The sequence below is a fragment of the Oryctolagus cuniculus genome, chromosome 1 (assembly GCF_964237555.1).
Source record: "Oryctolagus cuniculus chromosome 1, mOryCun1.1, whole genome shotgun sequence".
Classification (NCBI taxonomy): domain Eukaryota; kingdom Metazoa; phylum Chordata; class Mammalia; order Lagomorpha; family Leporidae; genus Oryctolagus; species Oryctolagus cuniculus.
In genome coordinates this window covers 61,037,966-61,051,659 of record NC_091432.1, presented here as the reverse complement: position 1 = coordinate 61,051,659, position 13,694 = coordinate 61,037,966, and the positions used below count along the sequence as shown (strand labels likewise).

The 13,694-nt window shown below is 40.5% G+C and overlaps 1 protein-coding gene across 1 annotated transcript; it reads left to right on the top strand.

The window, feature by feature from the left end:
* The first annotated feature begins 3,831 nt into the window (after positions 1-3,831).
* OR56B2 (olfactory receptor family 56 subfamily B member 2) lies at positions 3,832-6,730 on the top strand. Its single transcript, XM_002708748.4, has 2 exons — positions 3,832-3,839; positions 5,770-6,730. The coding sequence occupies exons 1-2, from the start codon at positions 3,832-3,834 to the stop codon at positions 6,728-6,730; spliced, it is 969 nt and encodes a 322-aa protein (XP_002708794.3).
* The last annotated feature ends 6,964 nt before the right edge of the window (positions 6,731-13,694 follow it).

The window sequence follows — 13,694 nt, the reverse complement described above, 5'->3', positions numbered from 1 at the left end:
CTTTCTCCAACTTTTGAAATCCTTTACTGGACAATTTAGAATTCATAAGGAAAGGAGAAATGAAATGAAATGAAATGAACATTCTCTGAATGCTCCTATGCAATAGATGTATTGTACATCATTCTCTTCCTTGTAGACAGGGACACAATTAAGTATGTTGATGTTATGCAAGCTCCTAAGCTTATTGAACAAGTGAGAAGTTCCTATGGGCTTTAAATCCACATCTCTGGCATCTGCATAGTTCTTTTTCCTACATGAGATTGAATCTCAGGCCTGAGAAGAACTCCCTCAAAGAATGAAATAAGTGTAGAAAAGTGATGTTAAATTTTAGTGAGCGTTGTATACAACTAGCAGATTCTCATACGCTGGAATGACAGAAATAAAGACTTGCAAATTAGTCATTTTCTTCAAGGAATGCAGAATCTAGACAGGGAGTTCAAGCATAAACTTAAGATGGTTTCTAATAAAACAAGAAGGAATATGTTCATGATCCAACAAAACAGTGAAAAGTGGTAGAGACTCTGAGAAGATGGACCCGCTGCTGTAAGCTAAGTATGGGGGTGGGCAGGGTTGAGATGTGGATATTTTCAGGAATGTGTAGATCTTGGGCTAAAACTCAGGCTGAGAGGCAGACATTGGCTTTGTGGGTAAGAACCCAGTAAGATGCCTGCATCCCTCATTGGACTCGATGTCTGGTTCCCACTCCTAACTGCAGCTTCCTGCTAATACAGACCCTGAGAGGTAACAGTGATGGCTCAAGTGGTTACACTCCTGTCACCCATAAGTGACTATATTAAGTTCCCAGATCTTGACTTTGTGTCAGGTCCAGCTCTAGCTGTTTTGGGCGTTTGGGGAGTGGAAGCACTTCTCTTTGTCTGCTTGCCTCTCTTCCTCTCTGTGTCCCTCCAAAGGGGAAAAAAAAATGAATTCAGGTTGTGTTGTTCTTCTTAATCTCAAGGAACATTAACCTAGGCTAATTCTTGATGTTAATAATTAATGGTAAGTAAGTGAATGCATTATGAAATAACATATAGGTATTTATATTTTTTTATTTTTTATTTTTATTTTTTGACAGGCAGAGTGGACAGTGAGAGAGAGAGACAGAGAGAAAGGTCTTCCTTTACCGTTGGTTCACCCTCCAATGGCCGCTGCGGCCGGTGCACCACGCTGATCCGAAGCCAGGAGCCAGGTGCTTCTCCTGGTCTCCCATGCGGGTGCAGGGCGCAAGGATCTGGGCCATCCTCCACTGCACTCCTGGACCACAGCACAGAGCTGGCCTGGAAGAGGGGCAGCCGGGACAGAATCCAGCGCCCCAACTGGGACTAGAACCCGGTATGCCGGCGCCACAGGCAGAGGATTAGCCTATTGAGCTGCGGCGCTGGCCATAGCTCACTAATTTTTAAAGATGCTTTTTATATAGAAAGAAAAAAAAAAGCAAACATGGGCCCTGGCTTTACCTGCTATGTCACAGCGCTGGCCCCACTCACTTGTTTTTACATTTCCATTTACCTGCTGAGAAGGGAATTTTTCATTCTTTTTCCTTCTCCCATAAGGATACTCTTGATAACCATACCAGGGACTGCGTCTCTAAAGCTCTGATACACCCCCTTGGGATGTGCAACACATTTTCTTTCACAGGCTCAGTTCAGGTGTCAGGGAATTTAAATGGTGAGGGCAATGAATGTACACATATTGCAGGGTTCTGATGTTTCTTCACCAGGATCTTGAACTCCTGAATCCAATTGCTTTCAACTGCCCATTTTGCCATCCAGAAACCGGTGTTAAAGGTATACAGAGCAGGAATTGTGATGAGACATCTCTTTGTTGATGATAGTAGGTAAGTTGGATAGAGGCTTTATTAAAGTGCTCAGAGGTTTTCAGTGCATATCAATTGGCTATTATATTCTCAGATATACAGGTAAGGTTCATAAACATATTTTTTCTCAGAAAAATGTTTATTCCCCCAAATTCTCCTACTTTAATTCAGTGCAATTTTTCATGAACATCTGTGCTTTCCCTAGACAAATAAGAACCAGTGGAAATCATATATGATTAAGTCATGACAACAAGAAATAGCTATACAATTTTTTAGATTTATTTATTAGGAAGGCAGAGTTACAGAGAGAGGAAAGAGAGAGAGAGAAAAAGAGAGAGAGAGAGCAATCTTCCATCCCGTTTACTCCCCAAATGGCTGCAACAATCTGGGCTGTGCCAGGCAGAAGCCAGGAGCCAGGAGCTTCTTTTGAGTCTCCCACATAGGTGCAGGGGCCCAAACACTTGATGCTTTCGTGGGCGAATTAGCAGGGAGATTAATTGGAAGTGAAGCAGCTGGGACTTGAACTGGCCCCCATATGGGATGTTGGCATCACAGGTGACCAAATGCCAGCCCCTAGACAAATGTTCTTGATCATGGTTGGAGCACTGCTGCTTCTTACCTGCCCTTTCTGTGTTCCTCAGTAGGGGAGTCTGATTAACATACATTTCCACACAGTCTTAGTTATGATTGTGTTTCACTCAGTCTAGATAGCAAAACTTCCTTGCATAAGCCCATTACTATGCTCAGAAAAGAACAAAAGATAGTAATATTACAGGTTGTAGATATTGAGGATTATTGGGTGAAGAAACAAAATATTGCCTCTCAAATTTGGAATGAGAACAGACCACAGATGATTAAAAGGTATACCTTATAGAGTGGTACTCGGGGCCGGCATTGTGGTGCAGCAGGTTAACACCCTGGCCTGAGGTGTGGACGTCCCATATAGGTGCCAATTTGAGCCCCGGCTGCGCCTCTTCTGATCCAGCTCTCTGCTATGGCCTGGGAAAGTAGTAGAAGATGGCCCAGGTCCTTGGGCCCCTGCACCCATATGGGAGACCCGGAGGAAGCTCCTGGCTCCTGGTTCGGATCGGCACAGTTTCAGCTGTTGTGGCCAATTGGGGAGTGAACCAGCGATGGAAGACCTCTCTCTGCCTCTCCTCTCTCTGTGACTCTGTCTTTGAAATAAAATAAAATAAATCTTTTTTTAAAAAAAAAGTGGTACTCATACCTAATGTTCTATTTCAGTGGATTTCCTCACTTACAGGATAAGTCCATGTTCTTTGCAGAGGAGTGAGGTTTTATTATACTAGAGACATTTTATTTCATTTCGTTTTATTTTATTTTTATTTTTTTTAATTTTTTTAATTTTTTATTTTTTGACAGGCAGAGTGGACAGTGAGAGAGAGAGACAGAGAGAAAGGTCTTCCTTTGCTGGTGGTTCACCCTCCAATGGCCGCCTTGGCCGGCGCGCTGCGGCCGGCACACCGCGCTGATCCGATGGCAGGAGCCAGGAGCCAGGTGCTTTTCCTGGTCTCCCGTGGGGTGCAGGGCCCAAGCACCTGGGCCATCCTCCACTGCACTCCCTGGCCACAGCAGAGAGCTGGCCTGGAAGAGGGGCAACCGGGACAGAATCCGGCGTCCCAATCGGGACTAGAACCTGGTGTGCCGGCGCCGCTAGGCGGAGGATTAGCCTAGTGAGCCGCGGCGCCGGCCTCATTTCGTTTTATTTTAAAGATTTATTTATTTTACTTCAAAGTCATCACAGTTACACAGAGAGAGAAGGAGAGGCAGAGAGAGAGAGAGAGAGAGGTCTTCCATCTGCTGGTTCACTCCCCAATTGGCCACAATGGCCGGAGCTGTTCCGATCCAAAGCCAGGAGTCAGGAGCTTCTTCTCGGTCTCCCACATGGGTGCAGAGGCCCAGGCACTTGGGCCACTTCCACTGCTTTCTTAGGCCATCAGCAAGGAGCTGTTTCAGAAGTGGAGCAGCTGGGACTTGAATCAGCACCCCATGGGATGCTGGTGTTGCAGGTGGCGTTTACTCACTATGCCACAAGGTCGGTCCACTTAAGCTTTTTATTTTGTAGAGTTTTTGTTTATTTATTTTCATGTTTTTGAAAAAACAGAAGGACAGAGATGAGAAAGAAAGGGAAAGAGAAAAATCTTCCATCCATTGATTCATACCTATATGCTCGCAACAGATAGGTCTGAACCAGGCTGAATCTAGGAGCCCAGAATTCAATCTATGTCTCCCAATGTGGCAGGGACCCAAGTACTTGCACCATCACCTGCTTTCTCCCAGTGTGTCCAATAGTAGGAAGCTGGAAGCAAGGACTCCAACCCAGGCACACGGAAAAGGCATGCTCGAGTCCCACTTAGAGGCTTACCTGTTACAACAAATGCTGATACCTCAAAAGTCTTCTTCTGAATTTAAGTCTGAACCAGTAGTTAAAAATGAGCAGACATTTAGTGATCATTTCAAGACAATAGATACAAAAACAAATTTATAAAAAAGAAGTGAACCTAGAAATTATGGAAATAATATATATGAGGAAAAAGAAGTGCTTATCTAAATAAATATTTTCATTTATTTATCTTGATTTATTATGCTAAGGACAGTGGAGGTCATTATTGGCATTAAGATGAACACACCCACCAGATCTATGTCAACACTGGCTACTTTGTGGGTTCTACTATTTTAATTCACAATGCTTTTAAATATCTGGCTATCTTTATATTATATTCTTAATATTTGAAATCTTCAATAGTAAAAAGCATAAATTAGGAACAACATATTATGATACATGTTTTTAATTTCTAGACCAAAATATTAATAGATGGCTACATCAGAGAAGTGTCTCAGATATAATTTGACTCTAGTAGATAATTTATCAAGTAATTTTCTCAAATGCATGTTTTAATGTTTTCCATTTTGATTTTTTTCTCTTCTGCTGCATTTATTATTGTGTGATGATTTGGACTGCTCCAAAAAACCAAAAACATGTCCAGGTAGGGCTAAGTTACTCTAAATCATGATCTATGGGGTTTAGGCAACACTGAATTTCTGAAAAATATTATTCTGACTTAAATTTGCTTGGCTTTAGAAAAGTCATAGCCTTTTTGTACATCAGTTTCCTTACTAAAAAATGGGTATACTAATTTCCCACAAATCATTCAATAGACAAACTTAAATGCACAACAGTCCTTTACAAATTCTCAAACTCTTTAATAAGAGTTTCTTAGAGCCAGTGAAATGAGATATCAGTTTGATCTGAGGCTCTTGAAGTCAGATTGCATTAGTGGTGCCTTTTAAAGTCCTGACTACACCACTTAAGATCTGGCTTCCCAATAATATGTGAGAGAAGGCAGTAAAAGATGACCCAAATTCTTGGACCCTTGCCACTCCTAAGGGAGACAAGGACAGAGTTCTTGGCTACTGGCTTTGGCCTGGTCTAGAATGGTGTGCTGGGGTCATTTGGGAGATGTTTTATTCTCTCTCTCTCTCTCCCTTCTTTTTAAATAAGCACCTATTTACATAAATGCTAAATGCAATGTCTTACATAAGAAATCACCAAGCAAAAACTTTCTGAGTCTAGATATAAGTTTTCCAAGGAAACTACTCTATTGCAAAACAAGGCTGTGGTAATGCTCACGTTCATTATGTCCTGCTTCTGTGAATTACTACATAGAACCTGAGCAAGATTGCAATTCCTATGATGTTCTATTGCTCAGTTACAAAAGGATGGAGAAATTACCCACATTGTGGAATTTTAGGTATAACCTCCTGAGTTAACAAATAGAATGTGTTACCTACTAGAGTGTTAGTGGTAAAATTAAAATAATGAAGATGCTGAATACCTCATTAATACCATGATAGTTAATAAGTCAATCTCTAGTACTGTATTAAAAAGAATTAGGAATTATAAAATAAAATGTTTTCCCTTTAGAGTGAAGAATGTTCCAGAATCTCAGAGTTTCCAACAGCTCTAAATTTCAGGTCTCTGAGTTCATCCTGATGGGATTCCCAGGAATTCACAGCTGGCAGCACTGGCTCTCCCTGCCCTTGGCTCTGCTCTACCTCTTAGCTCTCAGTGCCAACATCCTCATCCTGACCATCATCAACAAAGAGGCAGCACTGCACCAGCCTATGTACCATTTCCTGGGCAGCCTGGCTGTGGTGGACATGGGCCTGGCTACCACCATCATGCCTAAGATTTTGGCCATACTCTGGTTTAATGCCAAAACCATCAGTCTGCCTGAGTGCTTTGCTCAGATGTATGCCATCCACTGTTTTGTGGCCATGGAGTCAGGCATTTTTGTGTGCATGGCCGTAGATAGATATGTAGCCATTTGTCTACCACTGCGGTACCCATCAATAGTTAATGACTTTTTTGTCATCAAAGCAACCATTTTCATGGCTCTCAGAAGCAGCCTGTCTCCCATCTCAGTGCCTGTCTTGGCTGCTCAGAGACACTACTGCTCCCAGAATCAAATTGAGCACTGTCTGTGTTCTAACCTTGGTGTTACTAGCCTAGCCTGTGATGACAGGAAAATCAACAGTATCAACCAGCTTTTTCTGGCCTGGACAATCATGGGAAGTGACCTGGGTTTGATTATTTTATCATATGCTTTGATCCTTCACTCTGTGTTGAAGCTAAAGTCAGCAGAAGCTGCATCTAAGGCTATCAGTACCTGCATATCCCATCTCATCCTAAACTTTTCCTTTTACACTGTCATCATTGTCATTTCCATCACTCATAGTGCAACAATGACAGTTCCTCTTGTCCCAGTTCTACTCAACGTGCTACACAATGTCATTCCCCCTGCCCTCAATCCCATGGTGTATGCACTCAAGAATAAGGAGCTCAGGCAGGGCTTGTACAAGGTACTTAGGCTGGACAGTAAAGGTCACTAACATGGAGAAAACACTGACATCTGGTATTTTTCTCCTCATATTTACACATTGCAGTCTCCAACGTTTGCAAATGGTGCGAAATTAGGAAACTGAGATTCTGTGGCAGTTGGAACTGTTATTTGAACTTTTAGGTTACAAACAAAAATTTTCAGAACCAAGAGTAGCATAGTGATGCTGTTTATCTCAAAGAATCTGTGGGAATGGCAAGTGGACATACATTGCAACTTCGTCCCTATTTGCTCTGAATAGAACCTCCACACAATGTTGAATAGAAGTGGTTAGAACCAATATTCTCCCATTCTCTTTCTTTCAATTTGAGAATTTACTCTTTTGACATTTGACTTCTGATAGGGTAAGAGTTATATCTACAATTTTATGATTTTCTTTATGAAGTTTGACATCTTTTAATGGCCAATTGATTTATATAGATTTTTTTCTAAGAAGATGTGCACATGAAACAAATACATGGAACCAGCCTCAACATCATTATTCTTTTTTTTTAAAGATTTATTTATTTATTTATTTGAAAGAGTTACATGGAGAGAGAAGCGGGTGGGGGAGACAGGTCTTCCACCCAGATTCATTCTCCAAATGACTGCAATGACCAGAGCTAAACTGATCCAAAGCCAGGAGCCAGGAGCTTATTCTGGGTCTCCCACATGGGTGCAGGGGCAAAAGGACTTGAGCCACCTTCCACTGCTTTCCCAGGCGATAGCAGAAAACTGGATCAGAAGTGGAGCAGCCAAGTCTCGAACCAGTGCCCATATGGATGCTGGCACTGCAGGCAGCGGCTTAACCCTCTACACCACAGCACCCGACCCAACATCATTATTCTTTATTTGCCTGGCAAATTCCAATCATAAACCACTAAAAGCTCTATACCTCCTAAAATGACCAGAATTCTTTTCATATGAGGATATGGCATTTTTGTTTGGAACCTATTAGTACGAGTAGGAGTACCTTAAGGGAAGGATATTGAGAGCAAAAGCAGTTTTAATTTAAATAAAAACTTAAATGTATATTTAAGTAAAAAGTATATGGATAAGAAAAATATATAGAGACACCAGAAAAAACTATTTGGTACTATTGGAATATAAAATGATACAGTGGCTGTGGCAAAGCAGTTAGGAAATCACCCAGAAATTTAAACAGATTTACTCGTGATGCAGCATTCAAATCCTAAGTAGATGCACAACATAATGTTTAAAACAAGAGCTTCTATACTAATGTTATCAGTCACCTTATTAGCCAAAAAAGATAAATATGCATAATAAGGACCATTATTATTTCAAAATGGTAACTATATGATGATAGATATGTTAATAAGCTTCACTTTAGTAATTGTTTTACTCCCTATATATATCCTATAGCATCATTGTGAATCTCAATTATAAACAAATATTTTAAAAGATTTATTCATTTATTTGAGAGTCAGAGATAGAAAGAAAGCAGAGAGAGAGTCTTCCATCTGCTGGTTCACTCCCCAGCTGGGCGCAATTGCCAGAGCTGGACCGATCCGAGGCCAGGAGCCAGGAGCTTCTTCTGGGTCTCCCACGTGGGTATGGAGGCCCAAGTGCTTGGGCCATCTTCTACTGCTTTCCCAGGCCATAGCAGAGAGCTAGTTAGCTGGTACTGCAGGCAGCGTGGCTTTATTCACCATGTCCCTAAACAAATTTTTTTCAAAGTTAAATTTTATTAAGAAATTAAAGAAATGCTAAATTTGACAGTTTGATGTAAATTTTTGTATAGTAAAGAAGTAATAGTAAATTTTTAAAAATTGCAACAAAAAATAAACAAAAAGAAATGAAGTATGGTACATGCTTGTAACATACATGAACTTTTTTTTTTTTTTTTTTGACAGGCAGAGTGGACAGTGAGAGAGAGAGAGACAGAGAGAAAGGTCTTCCTTTGCCGTTGGTTCACCCTCCAATGGCCGCCGCGGCCAGCGCTTTGCTGCCAGTGCTTTGCGGCCGGCACACCGTGCTGATCCGATGGCAGGAGCCAGGTACTTGTCCTGGTCTCCCATGGGGTGCAGGGCCCAAGGACTTGGGCCATCCTCCACTGCACTCCCTGGCCACAGCAGAGAGCTGGCCTGGAAGAGGGGCAACCAGGACAGAATCCGGAGCCCTGATTGGGACTAGAACCCGGTGTGCTGGCGCCGCAAGGCGGAGGATTAGCCTAGTGAGCCGCGGTGCGGCCCACATACATGAAATTTGCAAACAATAAATAGAGTTGATAGACACAAAAGACTGTTTCTTGCAGGATTCTATTTATATGACTATCTAAAATAGGTTAAGTCCACAGAAAAAGAAACCAAATTATTTATCGCCAAGGAATGTAGCCAACTAGTAGTTTATGGAGTTTCATTTTATGGTCATGGAAATATTCTGCCATTATATAGTGATGATAGTCACACAGCCTCATGTAAGTTACACAATTTTACTCTTTAAAATTACTTAAATGACTACTTTTATAGAAAGCAAGCAACTTCCATCTCAGTTAAAACATGTGAAAACCCCATGAAAATTGTTCTCTACATATTTACTTGTCATATTGTTTCCTGTACAATAAAATATATGCCCAAGAATAAAAAAATGAATATATATTATTTAATCACAGTAATGCCAAATAATCTTTTTGAATATGATTAATATATCACATCACTTGAAAATGATGGAATATGTTTTAAAATGGTGCATCCAATACTTTTGTCATACTTAGCAATTATATATTAAGAAATATATCAGGAGGTGGAAGAAGAAAGCAGCTGAACTCTGGCCTCAGAATCAGCCCTTAAGGCATGCGGATCCGGCTGAAAAGCCCATGAGAGTATTTCAGGCATGGAAAGCCAAGACACTCTGGCGAAAAAAAAAAAAAAGCCTAAATGAAAGATCTCCGCAAGTGAGATCCCAGTGGAAAGAACAGGTCATCAAAGAAGGAGGTACCTTTCTCTGAAGGGAGAAGAGAACTTCCACTTTGACTATGACCTTGTCTAAATATGATCAGAGTTGGTGAACTCAAAAGGCTTCCATAGCCTTGGAAACTCCTGACAAGAGCCTCGGGTGATTACAGACGCCATAAACAAGAGTGTCAATTTGTTAAGTCAACAACAGGAGTCACTGTGCACTTACTCCTCATGTAGGATCTCTGTCCTTAATGTGCTGTACAGTGTGATTTAATGCTATAACTAGTACTCAAACAGTATTTTGAGTACTAGTTTTCTGTGTGGGTGCAAACTGTTGAAATCTTTACTTAGTGTGTGCTAAACTGATCTTCTGTATATAAAGAGAATCGAAAATGAATCTTGATGTGAATGGAAGGGGAGAGGGAGTGGGAAAGGGGAAGGTTGTGGGTGGGAGGGAAGTTATGGGTGGGGGAAGCCATTGTAATCCATAAGCTGTACTTTGGAAATTTATATTCCTTAAATAAAAGTTAAAAAAAAAGAAAGCAGCTGAAAAGATGCTCCAGCACTGGGCCCCTGCTGTGTCATAGCAGGCAAGGCTGCCACCTGCAGTGCATCCCATGTAGATGCCAGTTAGAGTCCTGACTGCTCCACTTCCGATCCAGCTCTCTGCTATGGCCTGGGAAAGCAGTAGAGGATGGCCCAGGTCCTTGTGCCCCTGCACATACATGGGGGACCCAAAAAAGCACCTGGCTCCTGGTTTCAGATCAGCACAGCTCTAGCTGTTGCCGCCAACTGGGGGGTGAACCAGCGGATGGAAGACCTGTCTCTCTCTCTCTCTCTCTCTCTTGCTCTCTCTCTCTCTCTCTCTATCTATCTCTCTCTCTATCTGCCTCTCCTTCTCTCTCTGTGTAACTCTGACTTTCATATAAATAAATAAATCTTTTTTTTAAATGCTCCAGCATTCATCTCCCTCAGAGAGACATCAATTTGGAAACCTATTCATATTCCAAACACCTTTCACAAGAGTTGAGTAAGCCAATAAGTGATGTAGTCCACTGTGATATCCAACTAAAATTGTTGAGAGCCAACATTTAAATAACTTTAACTTCACAATAAAATAAAATAACTTCACAGAGTGAAACATGGATACTTTGATTTTTAAGCAATATTTTAATGGAGACATAAAAACACAAAAGAGAACACCAGCAATGAGTTTTGAGGCAGTGGATATACCCAGGTGATCTCAAATTAGGGCAAGAAAAATATTTTTTCCCAGCTTCTGCACTGGTCCACTCATGCCCCCTCCCAGTCAAAACCTCAAAGCAACCACTCTCTTCACTTTTAGAAAAATTTATTAGTTTTGTCTGTTTTTGAACTTCCTCTTGTTATTAACTAAGCATCCATAGATAGAGTTTGCTTGATTTTGCTAGCATTTTGTTATCCATGATTCCTAAAATCACCATATGACTCCTAGGTTTCATGGTTCTATCGTTTGTATTCTTTCTTCAACAGCAACTAAAAGAAAAGGTGATGCCTGAATCAATCTTTCCCAAATATTATTTAAACAATACCTTTTTTCTATTGTAAAATTTTCAAATTTTAATTGGCAAATAGCATTGTATGTATTTATGGTGTATACTGTGATATTCCAATGTGTGTATATAATGCATAATAATCAGATCAGGGTGTTTGATATACCCATCATCTCAAATGTTATCATTTGATTGTGCTGGGAACACTGAAAATTTTCTCTACTATTTTGAAATATATAATAAATTGCTTTTTCAATCTAGTGATTCTGTGCTATATGGAGCATTAAAATTCTTCCTTTATACTCATTATTCTTTTTCTCTCCCCTTTTCCTCCAAAAAACTTTCCAAACTCTACAGAATATTGTTTTACTATTTCTATAAGACCAACTTTTTTTTAGCTTTTACATATAAGTGATGATGTACTTGACTTATTTCATTTAACATGATATCCTCTAGTTCTATCTAGGTTTCTTCCAATGATAGGATTTCATTCTTTAATATTAAAGACTGAATAATGTTCCATTTGTATATATACCACATTGTCTTTACACACCCGTTTGTATATGGATGCCTGGGTTGATGTCATATCTTGGTTATTGTGAACAGGGTAGCATAATCATGTGAGTGCAGCTGTGTCTTTGACAGATTTCATTTCCTTTGAATCTACCAGTATACTTTCTTCCCCCATAATGGCTGTACTAACCTGCAGTATCAACAGACTATGAGAGTTTATATATGCTTATATATATTGAAACTGTTAAAATAACCCAAAATATCTTTTAGTTCACATGGAAATACGTTGTTTTAAGTTGTTTTAAAAAAACATATTTGTTCTTGGGTTTGCTGGTCAAATGACCTTCAAAATGCCAACCAGAGCCTAAAAATGAAAGCTCATTTTATGGGGCCGTTGCTGTAGTGTAATGGATAAAACTGCCACCTGCAATGCCAGCATCCCATATGGCCACCGGTTCAAGTCCTGGTTGCTCCTCTTCCAATTCAGTTCTCTGCTGTGGCCTGGGAAAGGAGTGGAGGATGGCCCAAGTCCTTGGGCCCTTGCACCTGTGTGGGAGACCAGGAGGAAGCACCTGGTTCCTGGCTTCGGATCGGCGCAGCTCCATCCATTGCGGCCATTTGGGGAGTGAACCAACAGAAGAAAGACCTTTCTCTCTCTCTCTCTCTCTCTCTCTCTCTCTCTCTCTCTCTCTATGTAATTCTACCTGTCAAGTAAATAAATAAAAAAAAGTATGTATATCCTATGTTAACAATTACCAAAAAGTAGTCTAAACTTAATATGTTATCCCTCTTAGTATCTCTTTTGTTTGTTCTACTTAATACTTTTGGTTGAATACTGTAATGAATACACAATTCTTCTTAAGTGCTGAAACTTAACTGAAAAGTGATCACTGTTAAATATAAGAGTGGGAATAAGAGAGGGAAGAGATGTGCAATTCGGGACATGCTCAAGTTGACTTACCTCAAACGGTAGAGTTAGAAACATACCAGGGGATTCGAATTCAATCCCATCGAGGTGGCATGTACCAATGCCATCTCACTAGTCCCAGTGATCAATTTCTGTTCACAATTGATCATAATGAAAGGGCTAAGAACCAAAGGGATCACATAAACAAATAGTGTCTGCAAATACTAGCTGATAGAATCAAAAAGGGAGAGAATGATCCAACATGGGAAGTGAGATACAGAGCAGACCCATAGAATGGCATATGTCCTAACAGCACTCTGGCATCATAATCAGCCCTAAGGCATGCGGATCCGGCTGAAATGCCCATGAGAGTATTTCAGGCATGGAAAGCCAAGACACTCGGGGGGAAAAAAAAACCTAAATGAAAGATCTCCACGAATGAGATCCCAGTGGAAAGAATGGGTCATCAAAGAAGGAGGTACCTTTCTCTGAAGGGAGGAGAGAACTTCCACTTTGACCATGGCCTTGTCTAAAAATGATCAGAGTTGGTGAACTCAAAAGGCTTCCATAGCCTTGGCAGCTCACGACAAGAGCCTAGGGTGATTACTGAGGCCATAAACAAGAGTGTCAATTTGTTAAGTCAACAACAGGAGTCACTGTGCACTTACTCCTCATGTAGGATCTTTGTCCTTAGTGTGCTGTACAGTGTGATTTAATGCTATAACTAGTACTCAAACAGTATTTTTCACTTTATGTTTCTGTGTGGGAGCAAACTGTTGAAATCTTTACTTAATGTATGCTAAACTGATCTTCTGTATATAAAGAGAAACGAAAATGAATCTTGATGTGAATGGAAGGGGAGAGGGAGTGGGAAAGGGGAGGGTTGCGGGTGGGAGGGACGTTATGGGGGGAAGCCATTGTAATCCATATTCTGTACTTTGGAAATTTATATTCATTAAATAAAAGTTAAAAAAAATTTTAAATGTGTTTTGGCAAACAATTGCAATATCTCCTTTTAATAACTTTCTTCTTAATTGGTTTCTTTGTCAATTTGTTAGTCAGGTCCTGAAAGCTTTTCAGGTTCTGACTCTGTTAAATGGTCCCAGA